General features: G+C 38.6%; 1 protein-coding gene across 1 annotated transcript in view; it reads left to right on the top strand.

Moving 5' to 3' along the window:
* The window catches only part of LOC112147828 (BMP/retinoic acid-inducible neural-specific protein 3), a 36,229-nt gene extending 13,498 nt beyond the window's left edge, over window positions 1–22,731 (top strand). The window contains exons 5-8 of the mRNA XM_024274455.2: window positions 9,688–9,793; window positions 13,619–13,855; window positions 18,730–18,952; window positions 21,451–22,731. Coding sequence (XP_024130223.1) covers window positions 9,688–9,793; window positions 13,619–13,855; window positions 18,730–18,952; window positions 21,451–22,576 — 1,692 coding nt within the window. The 3' untranslated portion in view covers window positions 22,577–22,731. The remainder of the gene's footprint in view (window positions 1–9,687; window positions 9,794–13,618; window positions 13,856–18,729; window positions 18,953–21,450) is intronic.
* The last annotated feature ends 1,906 nt before the right edge of the window (window positions 22,732–24,637 follow it).

The following is a 24,637-nucleotide window of genomic DNA, read 5'->3' on the forward strand; positions in this document are numbered from 1 at the left end:
TTTGGGGTCTTAATAAACCTGTCTTTCAGCATATTGGCTGCAGTTGTTTTGGCCAGCTATGATGTAACCAAACCACGATTGCTCTCAAAATAGGAAAAACAGTGATTTTGCAGTTATTGGAGCATGTCCATTATAGTCATCACAGAGCTGAAAATTTGACAGCTATCTGTCAAATAACACAACACAATGTGGAAGAAATTTTGACTCCAAAAAAAATGTTCCCTCCAGTACCGACGCATTCTCACTCCCAACTCGTCATATATGGATGTATGGTTTGGGCCCGATACAGTGGATTTTTGCATCCAATAGATGTTCTACTTGAGCAAATAAAGCTTAAAGAAGCACTTCAATGGATCCATTGAATGAAAGGCTTTGGTGCTTCATGAAGCTTCATCAGCCCATCTTTACCCAAAATGCAGTAAACTTGACTTGCAAAAACGTATACTCCTAATAAATAAATTTGAACACGACAAAACCCAGGAAGAAATAAACAGATGATAAAGCAGATTACCTGATAATGAAGACCTGAAAACCAGAGACTTAAACACCCTGAGAGTAATAAATAGAGAGGAAAAAAGCTGTGGATGATCATTAACTTTTCCCTAGTGTGACTGACAGGGAGACAACTAAGAACACAATCAAAACCAGGAAACATAACTGGGGTGGAGATGTGGCTCTGTTCTGGGATGTCCCCAAAAATCTGTGACTGGCGGGTGAGAGGAGGACACAGTAGACCTGAAATGCACCATGGACAATCCTCCAGGAGACCATACGGGTACACTGAGGACTTTAACACCTCACTGCATGAAGGATCACTTTCGCAGATCTCTCCTTCCATCAGCTATTAAACTCTAAAACATCTCTTAGACCCTGGACACCTCATTGAGCTATTTATTGTATTTTTTTAGCTGTATTTATTATGTATTGTTCTTTATTGTCTTGGTTTTTGGAGCTATGGTAACAAATCAGTTTCCCTGCTGTGGGATCAATTAAAGTAATCTACCTGATAAGATGAAATCCAGGAGCTCAATCATCACACAAAAGGTCCGTGGACAGACACAAAAAAGGACCAAAACAGCAGTAAAAAGCCATCCAGGAGCACAGAATATTATTGTAACCCACTAGTTGCCCCGAAAAAAAAAAAAGATCAATTCAAAATCCACTGGGGGGAAAAAAAGAATGACAAAAAAGGGCTGAGGCGAAAACAAAAGCTGCGATTGACTCAGTCAAATTCTTCCCTTTCACCTATTTGGCTAATTGACAAACACAAGTAAAAATCCACAAAGTAGAGTGCCAAATGTGTAGTACCAATCTAAAATGACAAAACACACAACAAAACTTATTGCGTTAGAGGCCATTTCCCTTACATACCTTGCACCTGTGGTCACCTCACACCCCTCTTTCCTACTGACCTACTTACCACTTCCCAAAAACTGTAAAAAGGCACAGATGAGCTGCTCCTACACACCTGTGCCAGGTGAGATAAGTAGGTCACAGGAAGCAGTTCAGGCAGCTATTAAATGTGACCTAATGAAGGTGTTCAATGGCAGTGGCAGTCTGTCAGTTTGAACTGAGCCTGGAGGACAATTCTAGTGTGACAATAGCCTTAGTCACTTCTTTGCTAAATGTAAAACCTTTTTCTTTATTTCTTCAGACTATGAGATGGAATATGCAAAAACAGCATTTACATACCAATGTCCTGATCTTCATCTGAATAAGCTCCCATCAAAAAAAACACTATTGTTAAGGCGCTTTCTTATGAGAGAAGAGACATTTTCATCCGCTTTAACTTATGTATCCCATGACTGGTTTAAGATTGTTTAGCATGAAAAGAACCTTTCATGGTAAAAAAAAAAAAAGGTACAGAAGTATTTTCTAAGACTCTTTCTGTGTTTTTTTTTATATACTCTAGCGCTCAAGTACCACCATCCTGGTCTTTTAGGTATCCCTGTCCCACCCATTACTGGCCACTTGCACAAGGTGTCCTTTACCAGTTTGCAATAAGAAGGGGGCAGGAACACATCATTATCATGCACTACAATCCATATTTTCAACGCATTCTCACTCCGAAATCGTCATATATGGACGTATGGTTTAGGCCCCATCCATGTCACTTTTTGACGTTTTGTGTGTCCCCAACTCGTCCTTTTGTTTGACATGATGGGTGTTCCCATGAAATCAGGGGTCCTCACCCTCTGGGCTGCAAACCGGTACCCGGGGCCGCTTGATATCGAGGCAAAGATGGAAAAAATGTAAAAGCTATATCAGAAGTCCCCAACCCTTAGGACGCGGACCAGTACTGGTACCAAGCGGACTGGACCCTTACCCCAACCCAGCACTGGGACCCTAACCCAGTACCTGTTCCGCATCCGCTACCACATCCAGTACCACATCCCGGACCGCGTGCCGAGGGTTGGGGACCCGTGATTTTATGGGAACAGCCAGCACGTCAAAAAAAACGATCAATTGGGGACACCCAAAATGTCAAAAAGTGAAGTGGAGGGGCCCCAAACCATACGTCCATGTAAAGTATGACAAGTTGGGAGTGATAATGCGTAGATATTTTTGACCTCTGTAAACAGTAGTGGTGAACTTACCAGTTACTAAAAATGTGTCTGTCAGTGGGGTTGCACGGTGGCGCTCTCCACTGACAGAGAGTTCACAGTTCAAAAACATGCTTCAGGGTCCCTAGGTGTGTATGTGTGACATATCAAACAACAAGAGTTGTTGACAACCCCGTGACCCCAATAGGGACATAGTGGGTTAAGAAAATGGATGTTTGTCAGTTTTAACAAAAAATACAACGGACATGAAAGTAGGAATGTGACTATGATGCACAATGCAACACAAACACTTCATAATAGCCGTCAAGGAGCGGCAGAATCAGAAAATGTTCTAATTTGTGTGCCGAGAGCTGTAGAGGCAGATGTGAAGCCATCTGTCTGACAGCAAATGCTGTGCTATAATTTTGTTTTTTTTTCTTGCTGCAACAGGACAATGAGATGAAGCACAGCAGTAAATCTTCACTAGAATGGCTGTTGCAATGGCTGGCTCAAAGACAAATGACTTTTCCATAGATGTCTTGTTTTTGTTGCATTACCTCATTATTCTGACCGGCGTTGTACATAATTTGCATTTTAAACGTGCAATTTTCATAACATTACTGTCGTGTAATAAATGTCTTTACCGAGATACCATTGAAAAACAAAAAAAAAGTAACATTTTACAGCAACAAGTTCAATCCTAATCTATTAAGCATTTTAATACAATTAACATAAGAATAAAAAAAAATGTTTCCTGGGGCTTACTTAAAACAATCTTTCCAATAATATGCAAAGTCTTAACTTGCCGGAGTTAAAAAGAGTTCCAAAAAAATAGTTTTTAATCCTATAAACTGAGGCAAAGATTAGTCGGGTTGTTAAGTGTCTTCATTTCCTAAAGTCTTTGCTGCGGCTTCATAAGCACCCCACAGGTCTTGCCTAAAGACACTGTATTTGAAATCCCTTTACCTGCTTTCTTCTTGAAAATCGCGACTGTTCTGGCTGCTGGATGTTTGTGTTTATTTATTCTCTTAAGAAAATCATCATTTGGAATTAAGATGAGCTGACAGAATACTTAAATATCCAACAACCTGGATTTTACCAAGAAAAGGAATAGGGCACTAAAAGGTACTAAGGCCTGAGCTTATTGGTTGTACAGGTAGTTACTGTGGCCAAAACTTTGATTGAATGGTAATGAAGAGGGATTTAACCCTATAAGCTGTCACCACTGACACTTAGATAACACACACTTTTTGACATGTACCAAAACTCTTTGACCAGTGACGTGATCAATGTGAATACGCTGATTCTGACGCGAAACAAGTGGCACTGCTTATCTGTTTTGCACTGTTCGTATTGCTTTTCTCCGCGACAGAATCAGCAGATCAGACTGATTGTCTGAGCACTTCACTTATAAAGTGTTGCACATCAGCTGCTTTTTGATTCAGAATCCACTTGAATTAGTTTAACTACGTCAACGGGTGAAAAATAGTCGAAAGACCCACTCCAATCATCTTTTGATCTATTATAAAATCGTCCCCAGTGGTCTTTTATTTATGATTATGCTGTTTTTAGTCAAAAAAAAGAAAATCTGCAGAGCGGCAAAAGCTTATTAGAAATTTGCCTCTGAGTTGTGGGTGGGGCTTCAGGACAGAGAGTCCCACCCCCCTACCTGTTGCTTAGGGTTTGGAGCTGGGAGCTTGTTGCCAACCCACTCCGTGTAATTTCTACGTCACAATGTTTTTTGTTTTTTTTTAACCACATTTTTTCATCTACTCTTTATTGAAAGTGATTTGAATAAAGAAATACTCAAAAATGCAATTTTGAGCTTAATTTTCTTTATAAACGTCCAGCAAAAAAATTGCCAGAACATGTTAAAAACACCAAAAACATGATTTAAATAATTTATTTTAAGCCTAAACGATAAAGTAAAGACATGGAAGAACAAGAATGGTGTCAAGACAGTAGAACCTAACCAAACTGGACCAAGAAGGAGAGTTTTTTTTCCTGAAGTGAGGCATCTCTCAATACTTTTATCTTTGCTACACCATGTCTAATTAATCCTGTAACCCATAACAGTCTAGGTCTTCCATAAAGGTTTATGCGATACCCATGGCAGCTTGTTCCAAGGAGATCTGCAGGGCTATCCTCTTATTTGCCTTCAGTATTTTTTCTAAGTTTGTGGTTTTCTGTATCAGATCCTCTGTCACCATGTCATTTTTTTTTTTTTGTTATACTTAGGCAAAATTTTAACATTACGTCTTCTTTCTTTCTTTTTTTTTGAGTCACTTTTCAGCTATTTATGAAATGATTTGGATTTCTATCATCCTGCCTTCTACTCCTCTGGGTCCTTCAACACACCCCTTCATGATAAAGTGTTTTTCTCACAGAATGTAGGACAGAACAATCGTTCCTGTTTGCTTTTTGGAACCATGACCTGGTGCATTTATAATAAAAGGGAAAGCCCAGTGACCCAGTTACACCAATACATTTTCTAGTGATTCTTCTTATTTATAAACACGCTTGTTGCACAGAAAATGCCTTCTTTTGCAGGTCTCCTGCACAAAGCACATGCACATGTTTTAGACCAACTTGTGTTTTATTTAGCATACATTCAGAGTCTCATCATTTATGATGCTTTTGCAATGTTGCAACAAATTTTTCATCATTCAGAGCCCAGCACGTCCTCTAGACTCTCCATGAGATTGGGGTCTAGACTCAGTGGGTCTTCCATCAGTATAAAGGATTTCTGACTCCCAAGGCTAGTTCATACTTCACAAGATGCGAGACATTCAGTCCTACGCCCACACAGAGGCAGGGAAACAAGAATAATTGTCTTTCTATCCAGGATTTTTCATAATTTATGGTAAGCTCAACAGCAGAGGAGAGGCAAGTCTTTAAGGAGATGATTAAGATTTGTTATTAACATTAGAAATGTATATAATCTGTGACATAAGTGCACAAGTCCATCAAATCCAGCTCAGATCCTGTAATTGAGTGGTTCTCTTTGGTCAGCACACACCTCCCCATATATGAGTTTGACTACAGTAATTTGGCAAGAATGAGTTACAAAAACTACTAATATTCCAAAATAATTAAACCAAAGGCTATCACTGATGAAAGTGAACTGGCTCAGGATTCTCTAGCATCCTCTTAGCGAATGCTGTCAGGGGGAAGAAACCTATGAATAGAAACAAATGTTCATGTTTAAGCTCCAAAATGGCCACAAAATGTTGTCAAACTTTGATCTGACTGGTAAAATAAATAAAAAAATCATATTAATAAACTACCTTTAACACTTTAAAGTATTTGCCTTAACCTTAGTCAAAACCACCCTTATGGGTGGATACAAGCTGTCTGCAGGGGGAACATGGGAAAACATGTACGGGGCCTGCAGGTGACCTGCAAGAAATGTCAAAGTCAGACTGTAAAGCAAAAAAAAGTTCATGCACATTTTTTCTATGGGCGTGCTGCGGGTGACAGGATGTGGCGAAAACGTATATAGAAAACACGAAAGGATTTTTTTGTGTGTTTAGCCTGTTTTACATTGTCTATCTTCATCAGTTATGGGGTAGGAGAGGGTTGTGTGTGGTTCTGGGGGAGGGGTTCTATTTTAATTTTTGTGCTTTTTTAATACTATTTATTTTGTTTGTTTTATATGTAAAGTGCTATATAAATAAAGATTGATTTGATTTGAAGTATGGTACGTTGTATTGATTTTTTTGTTTTGCCTCCATCAGGATGTTGATGGTTTGTAGGAATTATATTCTTGTTGTCTAAAGCCATGAAACAAAATTAAACCTAACAAAATGGCTGACTTCTTGGATAGGATTGTTAGAGTTAGGCGAGACTTGCAGCGTGGAGGGATGGCAGCCTCTCCAAAGGTCTTATGTCCCTTCCTGTTCATAACTTTTTATGGACAGAAGTCAAGAGAGCAATTAGATGGTGGGTTGTTTCCAGCTCAGTGAGCACAGGATTACATCTCGGCTTCATGCAGACAGTGTGGTCCAGTTGGACTCTGGGGAGGTTTGGAGCCAGCATAAGAATGATCACCTTGAAGTCTATTGAGTCGTAAAAGCTAGATTTCCCTCTTAGATTTTATTGACGGAAATCTGTTTGAACTTGAAAAAGTTTGAAGTATTTTGAGGCCTCAACATCTTATGGTATGTGTGTGTTTCTGGTGTGTTGTGGTATATCAATATTTCTGCTTACATCCTTCATGTTCTTACCATCAGAATTACATTGTAAACTTTAGAGGTTGTTAAGAAAGCAGAATAAGTCATTTTAGTTCAGATTTTTAGGTATGTCATTATTTATCCTTTACACATTTCCCAGAAAAGCGGCGATTGTCTTTTCATTGACAGGTAACAGGTGCCTTAATGGACATGTCCCAACATCCATCATGCCTGACCTTGTCATTTCTAAAAAGGTTCTCTGAGGTCACATCTGGCCAAGATGGTGACCTTTTCAGAGCTATAACACTGGCTTCAAATTGTACCAATACACTTCTGTGGCTCTAAGACAGTCTTTAACCCTTGTGCTATCTTTTGGGGTCCAGATGGCCCCACCCTTACACTGAAGTGTTATCCCTCCTATGACAAAAGTGGACAGGATTTCATGTTGGGTTCCAGACGACTCCACTCCCAAGGTTAACATCCCTAGAATAGCACAAGGGATGGATCTCATTGTGGAAATCCTGCTCAACATCTCATTAGTCATCATCAGTGAGTCTTTAGGAGAGCTAGAGAACAGAGTCTACAGAGAAGGGTCACAGCTCAAACTGTTGCCCCAGTTCCACATTACCATTAACATATCTGACAGAGGGTGGCAGAGATAGAGGGTTCAACCTCTGATCGGAAGTTTCAGTTGAGTAAAAAGGTTCAGTTCCTGCCTTTACCACCCATATATCCAAGTGTCCTTGGGAAAGGGACAAAATCCCACATTGCTCATGGTGGTCATAGGTTGTTGCCTATGTTAGGCCACATGGCCACATCACCGTGTGCATGGGTAAATGGGACTGTAAAATGTGAGATGTAACATTTGATTAACTTAATTGATAAGTTGATTCATAATCCTACAATCCAACCAGGTCAATCTGTCTGAGGCAAGTTTTCAATGAATCAGCCTACGTCATGATAAAGTTGTTTCATAATAAAATAATTTGATAAAATTGTTTTTGGAAAATACCATTTGGATTGAGACATGATAGGTTTATTTAAAGTGCCACAGTGGAAAACACACATGTGATGGCTGCAAAAATGATTAAACCATCATTACAGTCCAATATGTGGAAACACTCTGATCTTGGCAAAGACACGTGAGCGGGAAAATGTTCTAATGTTCCCTTTGTATTATTTTGTTTGGAAAAACAACAATTGGGTTGAACTTTATTAAACTAAAATGTGAATGGGTTTGCCATTAACTCCTGTTTACTTGTTTGTACTACAAATGCAACAATTAGTCGACTAATCGACTATTAAAATAGTTGACGACTTACTTAATAGTCAATTAGTCGTTACTTTATATTATATGGAGTCAGAATGTAATAAAGTGGAACAAAGTTGTGAGTGTTCAGCTAATTTTATATTTTAGTCAGTAAGATCCAAAATTTATCTTTTGTGAAAAACAGTTCCTTGTTTCAGGTGCTGACCTCATTTGATTTAATCTTGTTTTAATACCAGAAACTAATGAAGGACAGAGGCTACATCATTCATTAAACATTTAATAAACTATCATCTTAATTGTCTGTATTTTTAGTTAGTTTAATGCTAATGATGGCTAAGATGTGTGGTTTATATCCACTTTGTGCATGACCTAATTAGTCGATTAAACGAAAAAAATAATCGGTTATTAGTCGACTATAAAAATAATCGTTTGTGGCAGAACCAGTTTTTACACATTTAATTTAGACTTGATTATCTTGTAAGAAATACAAGGAATTTTGAAAACTTCACCTGCACCATTCAGTATCCAGATATTTATCTCTTAGTCACAGTGGTTGAATTTTTTGGCTAAAAATGTCCTGGATTGATTTTAGGTCAGTGAATCGGATCATTCAAAGTGAACCAATATCGATTATGAACCGTATTGGCAACCACAGACTATGATACGAATTGAATCATTGTTAAATTAATTGTTACACCCTTAGTAAAGTGCCTTGGACTTTCAAAGAAGTTCGAAAAGCGCTGTATAAGTATACACAATTTATCATTAGCAAGTAGATAGCTTTCCCTTTGATGTGGTTGAACTCTCAAAAACTTCACCATACATGGGATTACTCCAGTCATGGGTTATATTTCTAAATAAGTTCCCTATTCTTAGTTTCTAAGGGCTTGTACTATCAAGCTCAGAATAAACAGTTTTTTGGGGCAGAAAAACATGCTCAGCATCACTTCTTGCGAACCGCTTACTCTGTAGCGAGCTTTAAATAGGAGAGTGAAGAGGCAGACTGAAGCAGCAGTTGTGCGTCCTGTAATAAAAACACCAATCATCCATTTTATCATCTGTAGTGGGTATTAGAGTGTGTGCATTAATCAGCCTGAGGGGGGAAACGTGGATGCTAAAGTGAGTGGCCACTGATGAAGACAAGTGCGCCCCTCTAAAATGAGAATGTGTTAGCCTGGTTATGTATCAGTTTTATGGATTAAAGATATCAATCCATTAATTTCCTGCCTGAGGGACTTCTATTCATTTGCCACTTTGCAGCGGCTGCAGAGTTCAGTCAGATTGATGATCGGTTGGAATGAGAGCCGGAGAGCCAGATGAACGCCACATTTTATGAGGGATGTAAAGCAGCACCTGCAATACTTGGACATTCATTAAAATCGCATATGGTAGCTACTCAGGATTCACGAAGACCTCGGAAGGATCCCGAGCAAAAATCTATGCTAATAAAAAAAACTATGTGTTCATGAATTCCAATTTGAGGAATAATTCATGTTTAGGAATAAATTTATCCCGGCAACAAAATCAGCGGAAAGTTTGCTGTGAAGTTTTCACTCTGAAAAAGTGATCCTGTCTGAGAAGGAAACAGTTCTATCTCAATACCAATTTGCAGCTATTTAGAATATTGCACACAACATTTTTCTGGCAAGTTATTATGGGAAAAAAAGGAGTAAAAAAATGTCTTCTCTCATTGCGCTTTCAGGTGACCGAGATGAGAACCGGGCCTCTTGGGTGCAGCAACTATGACAATCTGGACACAGTCAGCTCCGTTTTGGTTCACAGTCCAGAAAACAAAGTCCAGCTCCAAGGTAAATTTGTTTTCTTGCGTGCAGAGCAAAGATGAAAGTCATTACTGTTTTTCTTGTGCACACACGGTGCCGGTGGGGTGCTAACGCCGATAAACTGAGCTAAAGAAAACAGCTTTGTTGCTTTTTAACATAAAAGCTTTATTCCGACTGAAATCCGTTGGGGAATTTTAAAGATAATCAGAGCTAATCAATACGTTGCCAATTCAAACTGAGGGGTACAAAAAAAGAGAAGTCTGCGACAAGGCAAACAGACTAGAACATACTTCTGCATTTCAGCCCGATATAGGATTTTTTTTTTACTCGTCAAATGATAGAGACTTGATTTGGGAACAATATTACTGATAAACTCTGCAGCTTTTTTGTCTAAACTTCTTTGTTCAGTTCCACAATACAATGACACCAAAGTATGCATTGTTTGGTTGCAGTGACCGCTCTTGTTTTGTTCTTAGGGACAGAATGCTTGGCCTTCTTTCTTCTTATTACAGTTACACCTAGAATTCAAAACTGGTGCAGCACAAAAAAGTACATTAGGTGTCAAATATATTGTGACTTAGGACATATTATAGGTTGGGAGACTGCTAATGTTGTTACAAAATCTTACAAATATAACAAGATGGGGTTCCACCTAGTCTTTAGCTAAATTGAAGTATCTGGTGGACTTGTCGTAAAAAGACTAAAAACTTTAACATTTGCATGTTGATGATGAAGGCAAATTGAGATTTGTCCTACAGCTGACAGAAGAGGTGAACATCGCCACCTACCGTAATGACTAGGGATGTATAAGATACAGATACGTATCAAAAAATCGATTGAGCCCTGGGAGTAATGGCAGTATTAATAGAAGAGATCATAAGTCACATGGTTTTCTTTACAAGCTTTGGTTCGGAACTGGAAAGTCCACTTGATGGCAGTCAGAATACAGACCAAATGCAAGGTTCAGGACTCAATCTGGACCAAGGGACTTTTCAGTCTGAAAACGCCCTAAAAGTTTTCTCTCTTAAAAAAATATATATATATATTTTTTCCCAGGAGTGTGATGCAGCCAGAGCCAGAACACTTCAATACTAATATGGGAGCACTGTGGCACATCTTTTCATTACTGTGCTCAGGCTTTATTCTTGAATATGAAGATGTTTGGCCCTTTTATCTTGAAAACACTTCCCACTTGAACCACAACTAAGAGGCACACTTAAAAGAGCGGCGTGCTGCACTGATGGTGATTAGCAGAAAGCAGACTTTTCCAACCCTCCTTTTTGCTGTGCCACAATTTGCCACTGTGTACTGCAGATGTAACCTCATCTCATAAAATTACAACTAGTTGATTCAAAATGTTAATTAAAAAGAAAAGCTTGGCACCAAAAAAAAGGCATAAATGTGGTTAAAAAAAAGCATTTACCAAAAACATAAAAGCTTCATTAAAGATAAAAAAATATATATATGCACCCCCAGTTACCATTTTGCTTTTACCTTTAAAAAAAATTGCGTTGCATTTTAATTTATTTTATTTTAAGTGCTGAAATGTGCAAAATAATGGGATCTGTCTATCTTTGCCACAACTAGGAGTCACTATGTGCTAAACTAAAGACAGTGGAGGTAGAATTATCAGCAGTAAAAAATAAAATTATTTCAAGCCGAGCCTAATCTATATTTAATGCCCAATGCAGTTTTTTTTATTTAGTTTTAATTTTAATCTGGAGTCTGATCTTGACAAGATCATTGTCATAAAACGTTGTCACTCATACAGTGCTACCCAGAAATGACTCTGCCTGTTAAATAGTCAATCAAGCTTCAGCGTTAAATTTGAAATATGTCAAAATCAAAGTGGGCGCATAGCATGTTCTCATTAGTATGTAGGACCAACTCAGACAGGCCACCATGCCGGCTAAATTACTGGGCTTCACCCTCAGTGCATCCACAAATAAATGTGATGTGGATGTATGACTTTACATCTAATTACCCCCTCCCACTGCATGAGGCGTTCATCACCTCTAAATACATGCTAATGAAAAACAGTGCAGGGAGTAGGATGGTCCTTGTTTGATTTGTGTTATATGTGTTGAAGTCCCAGCTTACTTCATTTTTTCAGTAGTTTTATTATAACAATTATTCATAACAATTATCACTTACAATTAGGAGTTTAAAAAATATCAATAAGTAACTGTAGTCAGTATGACAGTTAAAACATGTTCTTGAGTCAGAGAAGCAGCTGTTTGAACTCAATCTTAGATAAATCAAAAAGGCTTAATTTCCCTCCCAAATGCAAAGGTTTTGCTTTAAAGGGGAAAGATATTTTTTTTTCCTCTTTCCAACCCCGCCCCTCACTGGCTAACAGGCCTTAAGCTCATTCTTTAACACTAAGGAAGTACATCTTTAATCTTTTCTCAGAGTTTTGATCTCTTGAAAAAAAGATTGGCTGACTCAAGCTGAAGTCTGTCTATTTCTGGTAAGGGTGCTGTATTTTTTAAAGGCATTTTAATTTGCATTCTGTGCATTTGTGTGAGAAATAACAAGTAAACCATGTATTACAATGATTTTCTATTATTTTATACCACAACAACAATATATATCACGATATACCACAATACAGTATATTTTTTGTTATTTTCTTACATACAGTAAATTCACAAAAATGTCATTACTTTTCTCTGACTTTATTTTTTCCAGTGAAAAATAACTGAATTGTTACAAATGCGAAACATTTTTCTAAAGTGCACAAGAGTTTCAAGTTTCTTAGTGGGAAAATACATTGTTTGACAAAATTTAGTAATAAAAATAAACCAATAAAAACAATAGAAATAACACAATAGACACGTTTCTATCACCCACACGATATGTATCGTCATGTTGGCCAGCACTAACTGACAGTTTCTATGAACTGGACAAAACAAGGTGTTGATACCACCTATTGAAAATGCCTTACCTCTGACCCTCACACAATCAGGCCTTCTCCGTCACTTCCTGATACGTTTACCGCCATATTGCAACCTGTTGACAGCAATTAGTCTGAGCGGAACTACTGTTGCCAATCATGAGTGAGCTCCCACTGAGGGGAGAATCTGTCAATCAAACGTCTGAGGTGGGGCCAGCGGACATCGCATGCTCTTACTGAGGCATCTAATTTGTCAGTTTAAAATTTGAATAACTGGGGAAAAAAAATCTTAATAAAAAATTCGGATTAGAAAGAAGATAAAAAGGATGCATCAGAGCAAGAATTCTCACCAATAAAATGACTAAGTTATAACTGTCTGTTTCTCAATGGAAGTCTATGGAATTTTGGCCTCATACAGCTGGGTTGAGCTGTCCATTGATCTACATTCTATGCCTGCCACAAAGCACCAAAATCCATGGTGCCTGTAGTTCCATATGTGGCGGTACCGGTACCAACTTGTCACAGACTTTCAGTACCCGTCCATAGTTAGACCTAAGTAGCTGGCTTATGTCTTATTGAGCTTTGTAGCAACAACCGCAAGGGTAATGAGTCAACATCGACCCCGAGTTGGTTCTGGTGACGGGTTGTTGTTTTGGTGTAGAGCTCTTGAAAGAGGCTCGTGCTGTGCTGCCAACTATTCTGGGATTTCAATGGAACACAAAGTAAGACGCTGAACTACATGTTTACTTACAAATCGTAAATCAAGCATCGTTTTGGCAGCAATTTAAATCGATACAAATAAAAAATCGTGAGATTTCACTGAATTGTTTTTTTCCTCCACCCTTAATTATGTTTGAAGTCTCAGATACGTGAGGATTTCAACAGTACTTTGACACATTTCAGAAATAAGCATTTGACTCTCTGTCTTCCTCTCTGTTGTTTCTGGTCCACCACAGGGCTGCAGGCCATCCTGCCTGGCTACCTTCAGAGCTGCTTCATCCAGGCAGCACTCAACTACATTGGCTGTAAATCTGAGGGTCAGTTTGTTTGCCAGAACAATGACTGCTGGTGTGAGTGCAGCGCGGCCTTCCCACAGTGCAACTGTCCTCTCTCTGAGCTGGACACCCTGGAAAAGAGCCTGCTGCACATAAGAGACTCCTGGAGGCTGATCAACAGGGAGTTTGAAGAATCCGGTGAGTCAGACAATAATTGTTACCCTTTTCAAAAATTTACCCTTTTCAAAACAAATTTGAAAATGTCATATTAAATAGGGCTTTCAAAACGTACAAAAAGAAAAGAATAAAAGGGGATGAGTGACTTTTAAATTCTCCCCCAATTTGGACTGCAGGACAGCACAATTGTGCTGTTAAAAAGCAGATTAATTAGGCTAAACTTGACTTCGTGAACTTAAGCTTTTTCATTTCTCTGAAAGCACTCAAGGATTACACACTCACACTCTTTATTATAAATGTTTACACTTAAAACTTAAAGTAATTCCAGGCTTTAGTACTAGAGGTCTGATGGTTTAAATGTCTGCAGCCATAACAGCCCAAGCAAACACACGATGCATTTGATTTACTAACATGTTAAACATGCAAAGATATATGTGCAAATGATTCATTTCCTTTTCCTCTGAAAAGCATGGACATTTCAGACAAAACACACAGAAGCTTGGAGAAGTAGTTGCAAATAGATAATAATACCAGTCAAACAGGATGTTTTGTAGCTTGAGCACATGGTAAAGGCAGGTGTTTACTGGCATAACTTTAGGTACAAAGGATGCATTTATTTTAAATCTCATTACATTGTGACATTTAATAACAATAAAGGCTTACTATAGTTGTGGAGCAGGAGATGCAGGCAACAGAAGACGGGACAAAGAGAACACTTCCTTAAATACTTTCGTAACGCTAGAGCCAAACATTTTTTATGTGTGCTATATTGCCTTAGTTGCTCAAGAAACACTTATGAATTACATATATCTATTTGTAATTCAGCATTTAGAATAGTAAATAACGTGATTAGTTGCTTTAGTGGGAAGCTACAACTTTTTTGTAACATTTTACAATATTTGTATTAGTAAAAGTTGTACCTCTGTAATTCTGTATTCAATCAAAGAGGCATGAATTTCCAGAAAACATGTTTCCATCTGCCCACAGTCCACTCCGCCCCCAGTGACATATAGCATTGCCGTTTTTTGCTCTTGTATTAATGCCAGATGACATTTAGCACTAGTTCAGATTTAGAATCCGTGCAGACTTTTTAATTGAAATAAACTTGCGTGACTTTTCACAGTCTTTCACTTTGACCAAGCTGAAGTTGTTGTGAAATGCCTCCATTTTTCACTGTAGGCTTTCCTACAGGGATGGAATTTCACAAACATCTCATTATAAAGGTGGTATCGTGTCACATAAGCACAAGCTCTCAGAATAGAAAGGTTCTGGTTGTGAAAACAGTTGTAGGGAATCTAAACTCTCTTGGGATTATAATAGGCCAATTTCTGGACATATTTTGGGGAAATTTTCTGTAAAAATAAAAAAAAAAATCTGCATGTCAAAACATGTATATTTGACTTAATGATAAGTCTGAATGGAGGATAAGGTCACATATGAGTGAATCTTGTTCAGTCTAGAAACACCTTGTGGAAGAGTCACAATGGGCTCATCCAGTACATATCCACCAACGTTTTCTTTGTCAACACTCCCAGGGCAATCAAAACACTCCGAAACTTCAGAAAGAAGTTGTCTATACGTAGTTCATAGTGCACTAAATCTCTGCAACAGTCCACTTGCAATAACATTTTCCATCCATAAGTAACAACAGCAGACCATTAAGACCAATCTTGCACAAAGCATTCCCAGTTGTACAGTCCAGGTCAGGGTGGCCCCAGGGATGCATTCTTCTTTTTTGCATTCATTACTTTTCTTCTTCCACACTTTTACAAACATTTTCACACAATTACAAGAGCTAGCAGCAACATAAAGGCTGGTCTGATTCCAGGCTCATTGGAAACAGTCCTGTGATTACCATAAACCATCGTGGAAATAATAGGGAGCTTTAGCTGGTGTTTAGACAACTGCTGACATGGAATGTTAGGGGACATTATAGCACGAATAAAAAAGGTTAACAGATGTTAAAAAAGATTTTTTTTTTAATTCTAAAAGTAACATGATACTTGTAGTTCAAAAGGAGGATTGTTTCCATTTAAGATGTCTGCTCCAAACTATTGGGTTCTTTAGAAATCACAGAAAACATTTTTGACTTGACTTATGCAATAAAAGGATGATGTAAACCTGGATAAAAATAAAAGAGAAGTCTTGAGGGTTTATGCTTAGTTCTGATTATTGACTGTATACTTGGGGTGGCCGAGACTGGGAAATTGAGTATCAATCCGATACCAAGTAATTGCAGGACAAGTATCGCCAATATCAATACAGATACAGAGACTTTTTTTCTTGAAATGTTTAAAAATAGAATAATTTTGAAAATACCAGTACACAATTTTTGTGTATACACACTGACACATAGTGGTTCTTTACTCAAATTAGGCCTTATTTTTTTTTTGCCCAATCTGGCAACACTACAGATAGATAGATATATGCTGTGCTTGTATGGACACCGTAAGTTAATTTAAGATCTTTAGTGTATGTATAAAAAAAAAAAAAACTGCAACAAAAGTATTGATCTCATCACTCTTGCATCAATACTTCTTCTTGGGATCGATACTATTGATATTCAGATCGATACACCCATCTACTGCATAACAGATCTGGACCAAGTGAGTGTGACGTCACCCATAGAAAATGTCGTACCTACAGCTCCAAATAAATCAAGTTAATTCAATCAACATTTCTTAGCAATATAGATGAAATGTTGGAATCAGACGTCAGTAAGCAGTGATTGGTCCAAGTCTGGCTGAGTCAACATTTCTATGGCAACCCATGTCGCCAAATTAGGAGTGAGCTTGTTGGAAGGCCACACCCCCACAACTTGAAAGTGGGCTACGCTATATCTGCCAATCCAATGGTTGGAACGTTTTACGCAAGACCACTCACTTTTACTGAGGCCTCTGATTGGCCAGTTGATAATTTCAATACCTTGCATTGCAAAAGAATGAATAAATAAATAATCAAAAAAAATGTCCAAGATTATGTTACAAACTGGAAGCAGAGGGATAACATAGCTGTTTATAGAAGTCTATGGGATTTTGGCTCCTTGAAACCAGCGGGTAGAGCTGGGCAATACATGGGTATCGGTCCAATACTGATCTGATACTGGTCAATATTGCCGATATCAATACCAATATTGATATTTTTCGTAAATGTTGTAAGTGTGACAGGAACCTGAAAATCTAATTTGTTTCTAATCACTACAAATGTTTTTTGAACATTTCTCTTTTTTTTAATTACTTGATAAATATAAAAAAAGAATTAGGAAAATATTTTCAATTAAATGGAATAGTTTATTAAGAAAAGCTTCAGACAAAAGTGGAAATATCGATATCTGCGGTCTGGTGTCGATCCAATTCCAACTTGAGACTGATAATATCGATATTTTGGATTGGTACTTCCCGTTTGAAAAACAAGGGAGAGCAGTCAATAAGTCAAGTTTGTATACAGTCTTGAGCTGCGTTTCCATTAACAATGAAGTTGCGTAAATTGGATTTGCGATAATAATTTGCTTAATGGAAGAAAAACTGTTTCGAAAAAACTGCCATTTATCAAGGATATTGGAGGAGGTGGTTTTGGGGGCGTATCAAAATGGACATACTGTATTTTGCAAAACTGCAACAGAAACTCTTTTTTCAAAATAAATGCACTTTGCATAAAATATGCGAAAACCTAATAGCAAGCGCAAATCCTGTTGCTCTTTTTTTTACTAATAGGGTTAAGAGTGTTTAACAGGCAAATAGTTAGCATTTCTCATTCTGTGCATTTACCATTGAAGCAATATGGGCGTTTTTGGCGCATTTCTGCCAAAAAACTTGAAAGAATAGATGTAAACAAATGCATTTAGCACACCTAATGGGATTAATCAAATGTGAAACATAATTGCAGGTGTTGTTTTTCCATCTATTTATCAAAAAAAACAAAAAAAAACTAAACAAACAAATCTAAACAATGGACTGACCCAACTAATGGCATCATCTTTGATGTCAACAGACAAAAACTAGCTAATGGAAGTAAAAAGCACATAAACTGTACAGCAGACATTTAGGTGTTACTAAATGTGAATGGATTTTATAATTCAAAAGAAGATGCTAAAGAGATTCATGTCAGAATAAGCCCATTCACTGCAAGGGAAGCAAGGTGCATTGTGGGAGTTACCGTTTTTTTGTTGTTTTATTCCACCTTTTGAGTGTTTTTGATCATTTTTAACTAAATAAATGTGTTTTTTTAGTAGACTACATATGCCAAAGTTAAAGTTAAAGCTTTGAAAATATTACTTGTGCAGTTTTTAGCCTAGTAGGGCATCATTAGCTCTGCTTCCAAAGACCAGCTTTTTGTTTGTTTACCATATTTATTTTTGTGACTTCAAAAAAAACTCTGATTTGGTTTTTTTTTTCTCTTATGCTTTCAAAATTTCAGGGCATGAAACTTTTTTTGTTGGTGAAAGAAAACTAAAAAACACCACATGAGCCACTTCTTGGCCAAATCCTACAGGCGCCATTAAGAAGTTGTCCTCCCAAGAATAGAGGCAGTTATTAAGGTCTACTCAGCTTTACAGAAAGAAATGTCAAAAGCAAAATGTTTTTTCTGAGATTGACACGGGCGGTAGATGTAACCACGGCAACATATTGCTTTTGCATTATTATTGATGGAAACTGCAATTTAGATTTCAGTTTCTGCTTTACACAAGCGTAGGTCTGCAGCACGTATATGTTCTGTTCAGTTTGTTCCCTGGTATGATCAGAATGTTTTCAACCTGAGATCACATTTACAGCTAATATTTGAGCTTTTTAGTTGCTTGATTTCCAGTGCCAGCAATTAGAGGAGTTCATTTTAATCTGAAGTTACCCCAGAGCTTGTAGACATAACCTCTCCAATGTTTTTCTTCTTCCCAACAGAGGAGTTCCAAAGCTTTGTAGGGAAGCTGCCGACTCATTACGCTGTGAACACCTCAGTGGTGGAACACCTGTGGAGGATGGATGCCGGGCTCCTCCAGCGCTACCGGCAGCTGGAGAGCAGCGGCAACCAGCTTTTCTCCAAAGCTCATCGCACAACTAACAAGCTCTTCAGCCTGAGCAGGAGATGCAGGAAGCAGCCTAAAATCACGCTGCCAAGTCCCAGGTAAGACAAGAGATGAGAGGTAGCTGGAGGGGGGGGATTTAAACTGCTATGTTAATCCATCTGCTCTCTGAAACTTTTTTTTAATTATGACAGTGATTTATGTGCTAACCACAGAGAGAAAAGGACCAGAGCGAGGCAGGTCTTATTAGAAGGCACTTGATGGAAGGTAGTCATGGAGGGAAAACTGCTGAGTGGAGAAAAGCTGCTTCTCTGTTCCAGCCAGTGAACAACAAAGTGGTCAAAAAAAAAAAAGAGGAGGCCGTACTATCTCTACTTTGAGTTACTATCAGTCTGCGGCCATTAAATGACCATCTCATGTTTTATTCTTTACAGAGTAGTAATCTCAATATGTGTAGCCTAGTAAAAGCAGAGAAACTATAGGATGAGGAATTCTGAATGTGAATTATTTATGTAGATTTGCATGAAGTGTAGTAGTCTGAGGCAGACCATGGGTGGGAGCAATGTTACAACAGCTGCTTGTTAGCAGTATTAGCCACAACAAATCCTAATGTTCCATTGAAAGTTAGCACGATTCAACCATTGTAACATTTTTTGTAGATCCATTCTGTTGAAAATATTGTTTTTAATATGTTCTTGTGGCATTTTTATAATGATTAAGGACATATATGAAGAAAATTAAGCTTAAAATTGCATTTCACAGTATTTCTTTATTTAAATCGCTGTGAATCAGAAGCAGACGAAAGAATGCATTTAGATAAAGCTTGATGTTGTGATGTAAAAGCTACAACGGTAAGCCACAAACTGCCTGCTCCGCTCCCTTCTGATGCATTGATTTGTAGACCACTAGATCTATCTACGTCCATTTGTGTTAATAATGTGCTAATGTTAGGCTGGGGATGTGAGGGGCTGTAAGCTAGTGGGGCAGCATGTTAACAGGTGGATGATGGGAAGCGGAGGCAGGCTTACCCTGTGCCAACAGTCCCGGCTACAACTCAGAGGCAAATTTCTGATAAACTCCTGCCGCTCTGCAAAAACTATGTCCTTGATTTTGGCTAAAAACAGCGTAACCATATTTAAAAGACCACTGGGAACACTTTTACAATAACTCAAAATATGATAAGAATGGGACTTTAATCTTTAGGTTAATTCCAGCTAGTTGTGATTGTATGGATAATTCAGTTTGGATCTGGATCTACATGATCAGGTCTGACTAATGGACTTATAATGTATGAGGTCCGCTAGCAAGCTAGCATAGCTCTAAGGCTCAATCCGAACTCTTCCCCTACCCCTATGGCTTCTCCCTACCCCTACGTTTAGCCCTCCAAATATAGAGTTATGGAAAAATATTGTCTTCAAATTTAGACGTTAATCCCACTCGATGAAGTCATCTATAGTCGCCATTTAGCTACGTTAGCCCAGAGCTGCTAGCACTCTGAAATACATAACAACAATGATTTTATAAATTTAAAAAGGTCATGTTAAAAAAACTCATTACTTACATTTAAATGTAACTTGTGTGCTTCAGAGCACACCGACGTGAAGAAAAGCACGTCTCCTCTGCTGCTGAATACCCTTGTGGTGGGGGGCTTTTCTTCCCTCTGCTGCGAGGAATAGTCTTAAAAAATAAACTAATTCAGGCAACTCTATTCCCTCCAAATGCCCCTAAAATTAGGGGTAGAGAAATAATTTGCATTTGGCCTAATGTTGTGTCCGAATTTCTTCACAACTCACTATACCGTACTGTATAGGGCATTCAGCACTTTGTAGTGCTGTTCGAATCTACAAGTCCAAAATTTAGGGCCTAGAAATCTCCCAGAAGTCTTTGCAAAAACAAGTGTGGATCAATACTCACTAGATTAGCAAATGTAGACCACGATGCATAGCGTTTGAGCGATATATGAAAAAAAAGTTCCATTAAAGTTTTCAACGTTAGAACACAATGGATAAAATGTTCATATTTAGTAGGTTTTTACTACAAGAAATGTCATATTTGCCGTTAAAAAAAAATAAATAAAAAGTAGTGATCATGGTGTCTGAACTGCATTCAAATCCAAGGCAGTTTTAGGGAGTAGGGAGGGAATTTGAACATAGACAAATCTTTCCAGACTAACTGACTTTTAAAGTAAGTCTTAAGAAGAAGACATGAAATCGTATCTCAACATTTGGTTACAATGACTATTCAAAAAATTTATCTTCATTATAGACAATTTGTCCTTGTAATAATAATATAAAACTGCCCATTGAAAAAGTGAGACCAAACTTCCAAAATGTTTTCTTTGTGAAATGAAATATATTTTGATTGTTTCTGTAAAATTACTGGATCCAAAATTATCACTGCTACTCCACCACGTAATTCACATTTTTTGTTGTTTTTTAACAACACTCTAAATAAAGGTTATATGGTTGGTTTACTTCCTAATGCAAACTTTTTTTAATCAATGCTTCTATAAATATATAAATAGTGTGAATTGTTTAAGAAAATAAGCTTCATGTTCATAAATGTGATTACTAATAAAATCTCATGGTCTCTCCCTTAGGCTGGTGCATTTCTGGGTGAGTTACGCCCTTTCCATGTTGTACTGCAGTGAGAACAAGCAAGTCGGTGTCTACAGTGAAAGGAGCCGCAGCTGTTCGTGCCCCCTCAATCGCCCGCCATGTCAGGGCCTCATCCCCTGCTCAGTGGGTGACGGTCCCCACTGCTCCTCCTGTTCCCCAGACAACCGGACACGATGCTCCAGCTGCAACCCGGGCTTCACCCTGACCCAGGGAGCATGCCGGCCGGCCGTACCTGACCCGACAGACCCTTACCTGAGCATGGAGAGCGACAGAGACCTCCAGGATCTCGAGCTGCGTTACCTGCTGCAGCGGCGGGATCCACGGATCACCCTGCACGGTGTGTTTGTAAGCAATGATGTACGCATCAACACTTGGTTTGATCCTTCCTGGAGGAAAAGAATGCTGCTCACCCTCAAAAGCAACCGGGTCAAGTCAAACCGTGTGCATGTGCTCCTGGGACTGACGCTCCAGTTCTGCCTAACCAGAAACAGCACTTTAGAGCCCACGTTCTCTCTGTTTGTCAATCCTTTCGGGGGCAGTCACTCTGAGAGCTGGACCATGCCTATAGGTCAGCATGGATATCCCGATTGGGAGCGCACGAAGCTGGATATCCCGCTGGACTGCTACAACTGGACGTTAACTCTTGGAAACCGATGGAAAAGCTTCTTTGAGACGGTCCACTTCTACCTGAGGAGTCACGTCAGGGATTACGGCTTTGTGGCAGGAGGAGGCAAGAACACGACGCTGTTTGACGAGGACATGGAACCAACCAACAACATTGGTTACATGAAGGTGAACAGCATGCAGCTGTTTGGGTACAGCGTGCACTTCGACCCCGAAGCCATCCAGGACCTGATTCTGCAGCTCGATTACCCATACACTCAGGGATCACAGGACTCTGCCCTGCTGCAGCTGGTGGAGCTGCGCTACAGGATCAACCGTCTCTCGCCTCCGGGGGCCCCGCACGTGGATCTGTTTTCCTGTCTGCTCCGCCACAGACTCAAACTGTCCAGTGCAGATGTGACCAGGATACTCACTGCCCTGCAAGCTTTCAGTGCCAGACAACCAAACCACACAGAATACGAGGCGAATAAACTGTGTGCCTAATGGCCACAAATTGATGTCTTGTACTGCTTCTGTGTTGACAGAGACGGGCTTTTTTATAGTCAGCTGGATCATACCGTGTCAAGTGTGTGGTATGTGCTTTCAGACTGTGTTGTACATACACAATGTGCAATTAAATTTGATGTTCCTGTTTTCTATTTGAGTGTATTTTTCTATAGTTCACAGAAAAAAAAAATCTGTCTTAGAAAAACATTTTAAAAACCCCATAAATTGAGGATAATAATAAAAAAAATTTCCTCATAGCAGCTGCAAATATGTACGTCAATGTTTACATAGCTGTTGTACTTCTCAGTGTGTTCTGCAGCTTTATTTAAAAATGAAAAAAATCTGAGAACATGATAAATCGTTGATTTTCAGACCCTCTAAGATCATTTTCTTTCAGTGCGTTGTCAAGGATAGATTTGTGTTCGATGGAATATGAAATTTTGTGCCTATAGATTTTTTCTTCTTGCTGACTGCCTGCCTTGAACTACGAAAGCATCTAAAGCTACGTTCACACCATCCCTCAGCAACACACCTCTATGTGACCACTTCCAATGAAAAGTCTACCTAAATGTGCGTTTCAGGCTTCTGCGTTCACAACTCTCACGCTCACATGCTGCTATGTATGTTTTAATGACTGTTTTCAGGCATTGAATGCACATAAAAAGTAGGTGGAACTTTGACCAATCAGGGACTCAGATTTGGTAATGACTTGTGTATCATTTTTTTATTGGTTGTATGGCACTAGATCTTTCAAATGTCAGAATAGAGCTGTGAAATTAATGCTATTGTACTACTTTGACATTTAATCCCAATGGACTAAGACCATTTTTCTTACCACATTGGCAGATTTTTTTTTACTTTTTTAATAAATTTTTGATTAATTTATAATGCTACATTCACACCAGACATGTGGTACACGTTCTTGAACGCACATTAAGCATTTGGTATTCAAACTTGTCCACCTCCAACAGATCGAAGAGGTTTAGTGCGAAATGGGAAAATCTGCTCCAGGCTTTTTCTTTGACATCTCTGTTCCTATACATGAAAGTCTTGGTATAATACACTGCAAAAACGGTCTTTCCAGAAATTTGTAAAATTTTAAAAATCGCAAGCAAAATATTCTACCGAAAGGATAAAAAGACATGTTCTTACCAATAATTTTTATCTAAAAATGTATAGCCACTAAAACATGTTTATCTAAACTGAAATTAGTTTGATATTGAAAAACTTTCTGGATAAGATTGTTTTTTTTCGTAGAACAAAAGTCTTTTTTTCTTTCTGAAGATTCAGAACCGCATCCATTCGTGACTACCAAATCCAAGTCCCTGATAGGTTAAAGCTCAACTGGTTTGACTTTCTACACGCATTCAGTAGGCGTACATTAGTGCCAGAAACGCAAATTTGCTGCATGGAAGGGATTCTTCTTCTTTTGTGTTTTCAGTATTTACTAGTGCTAGTCCACGTCCTACAATAGGTAGAGGTTTGGAGCGAAAAGTCAAAGTCAAAAAGGTTGCTCCAGGCTGTTTGATTTCATAGCTCTGTTCCTATAAATATCAGTCTTTGTGTCATAATTCTGGCAGAGCAGAGAAAGGCAAATATTAATGTCTGCCTCATGGTCATGTTTACATGTTAAGAAAAGGATGCTACCCACAAGTCACTACCACATCCGAGTACCCCATTGGTCACAATTCCGCGTTGCTGCAAACAAGCTTCAAAAAGTTCAACCGGTTGAACTTTCAGCAAACACCTGATTTGTACGTAGAGTTTGCGACCGTACTTTGAAACTTGTGTAGCGACTCACAATCACAAGCATTTCAGATGTGGAAGCCTGAAATTCTTTGCGTAGACTTTTCATTGAAAGTGGCCTCTATAACACGAGTCCACACAACCAATGTGAATGCAGCGTCATAGAAAGTTGCGTAGCGACAGAGTTTTGAACGTAGAAGCAAAAAAACTTACATTTTGCATCAGAAACGATCACATGTGTGATGCCGAGGACATTGTGAATGTAACTTAAGGGAACTGTGCATATTTGAGGAGTCTGGCCTCAGATGTCAG

Source organism: Oryzias melastigma, linkage group LG17 (assembly GCF_002922805.2).
Source record: "Oryzias melastigma strain HK-1 linkage group LG17, ASM292280v2, whole genome shotgun sequence".
Lineage (NCBI taxonomy): Eukaryota > Metazoa > Chordata > Actinopteri > Beloniformes > Adrianichthyidae > Oryzias > Oryzias melastigma.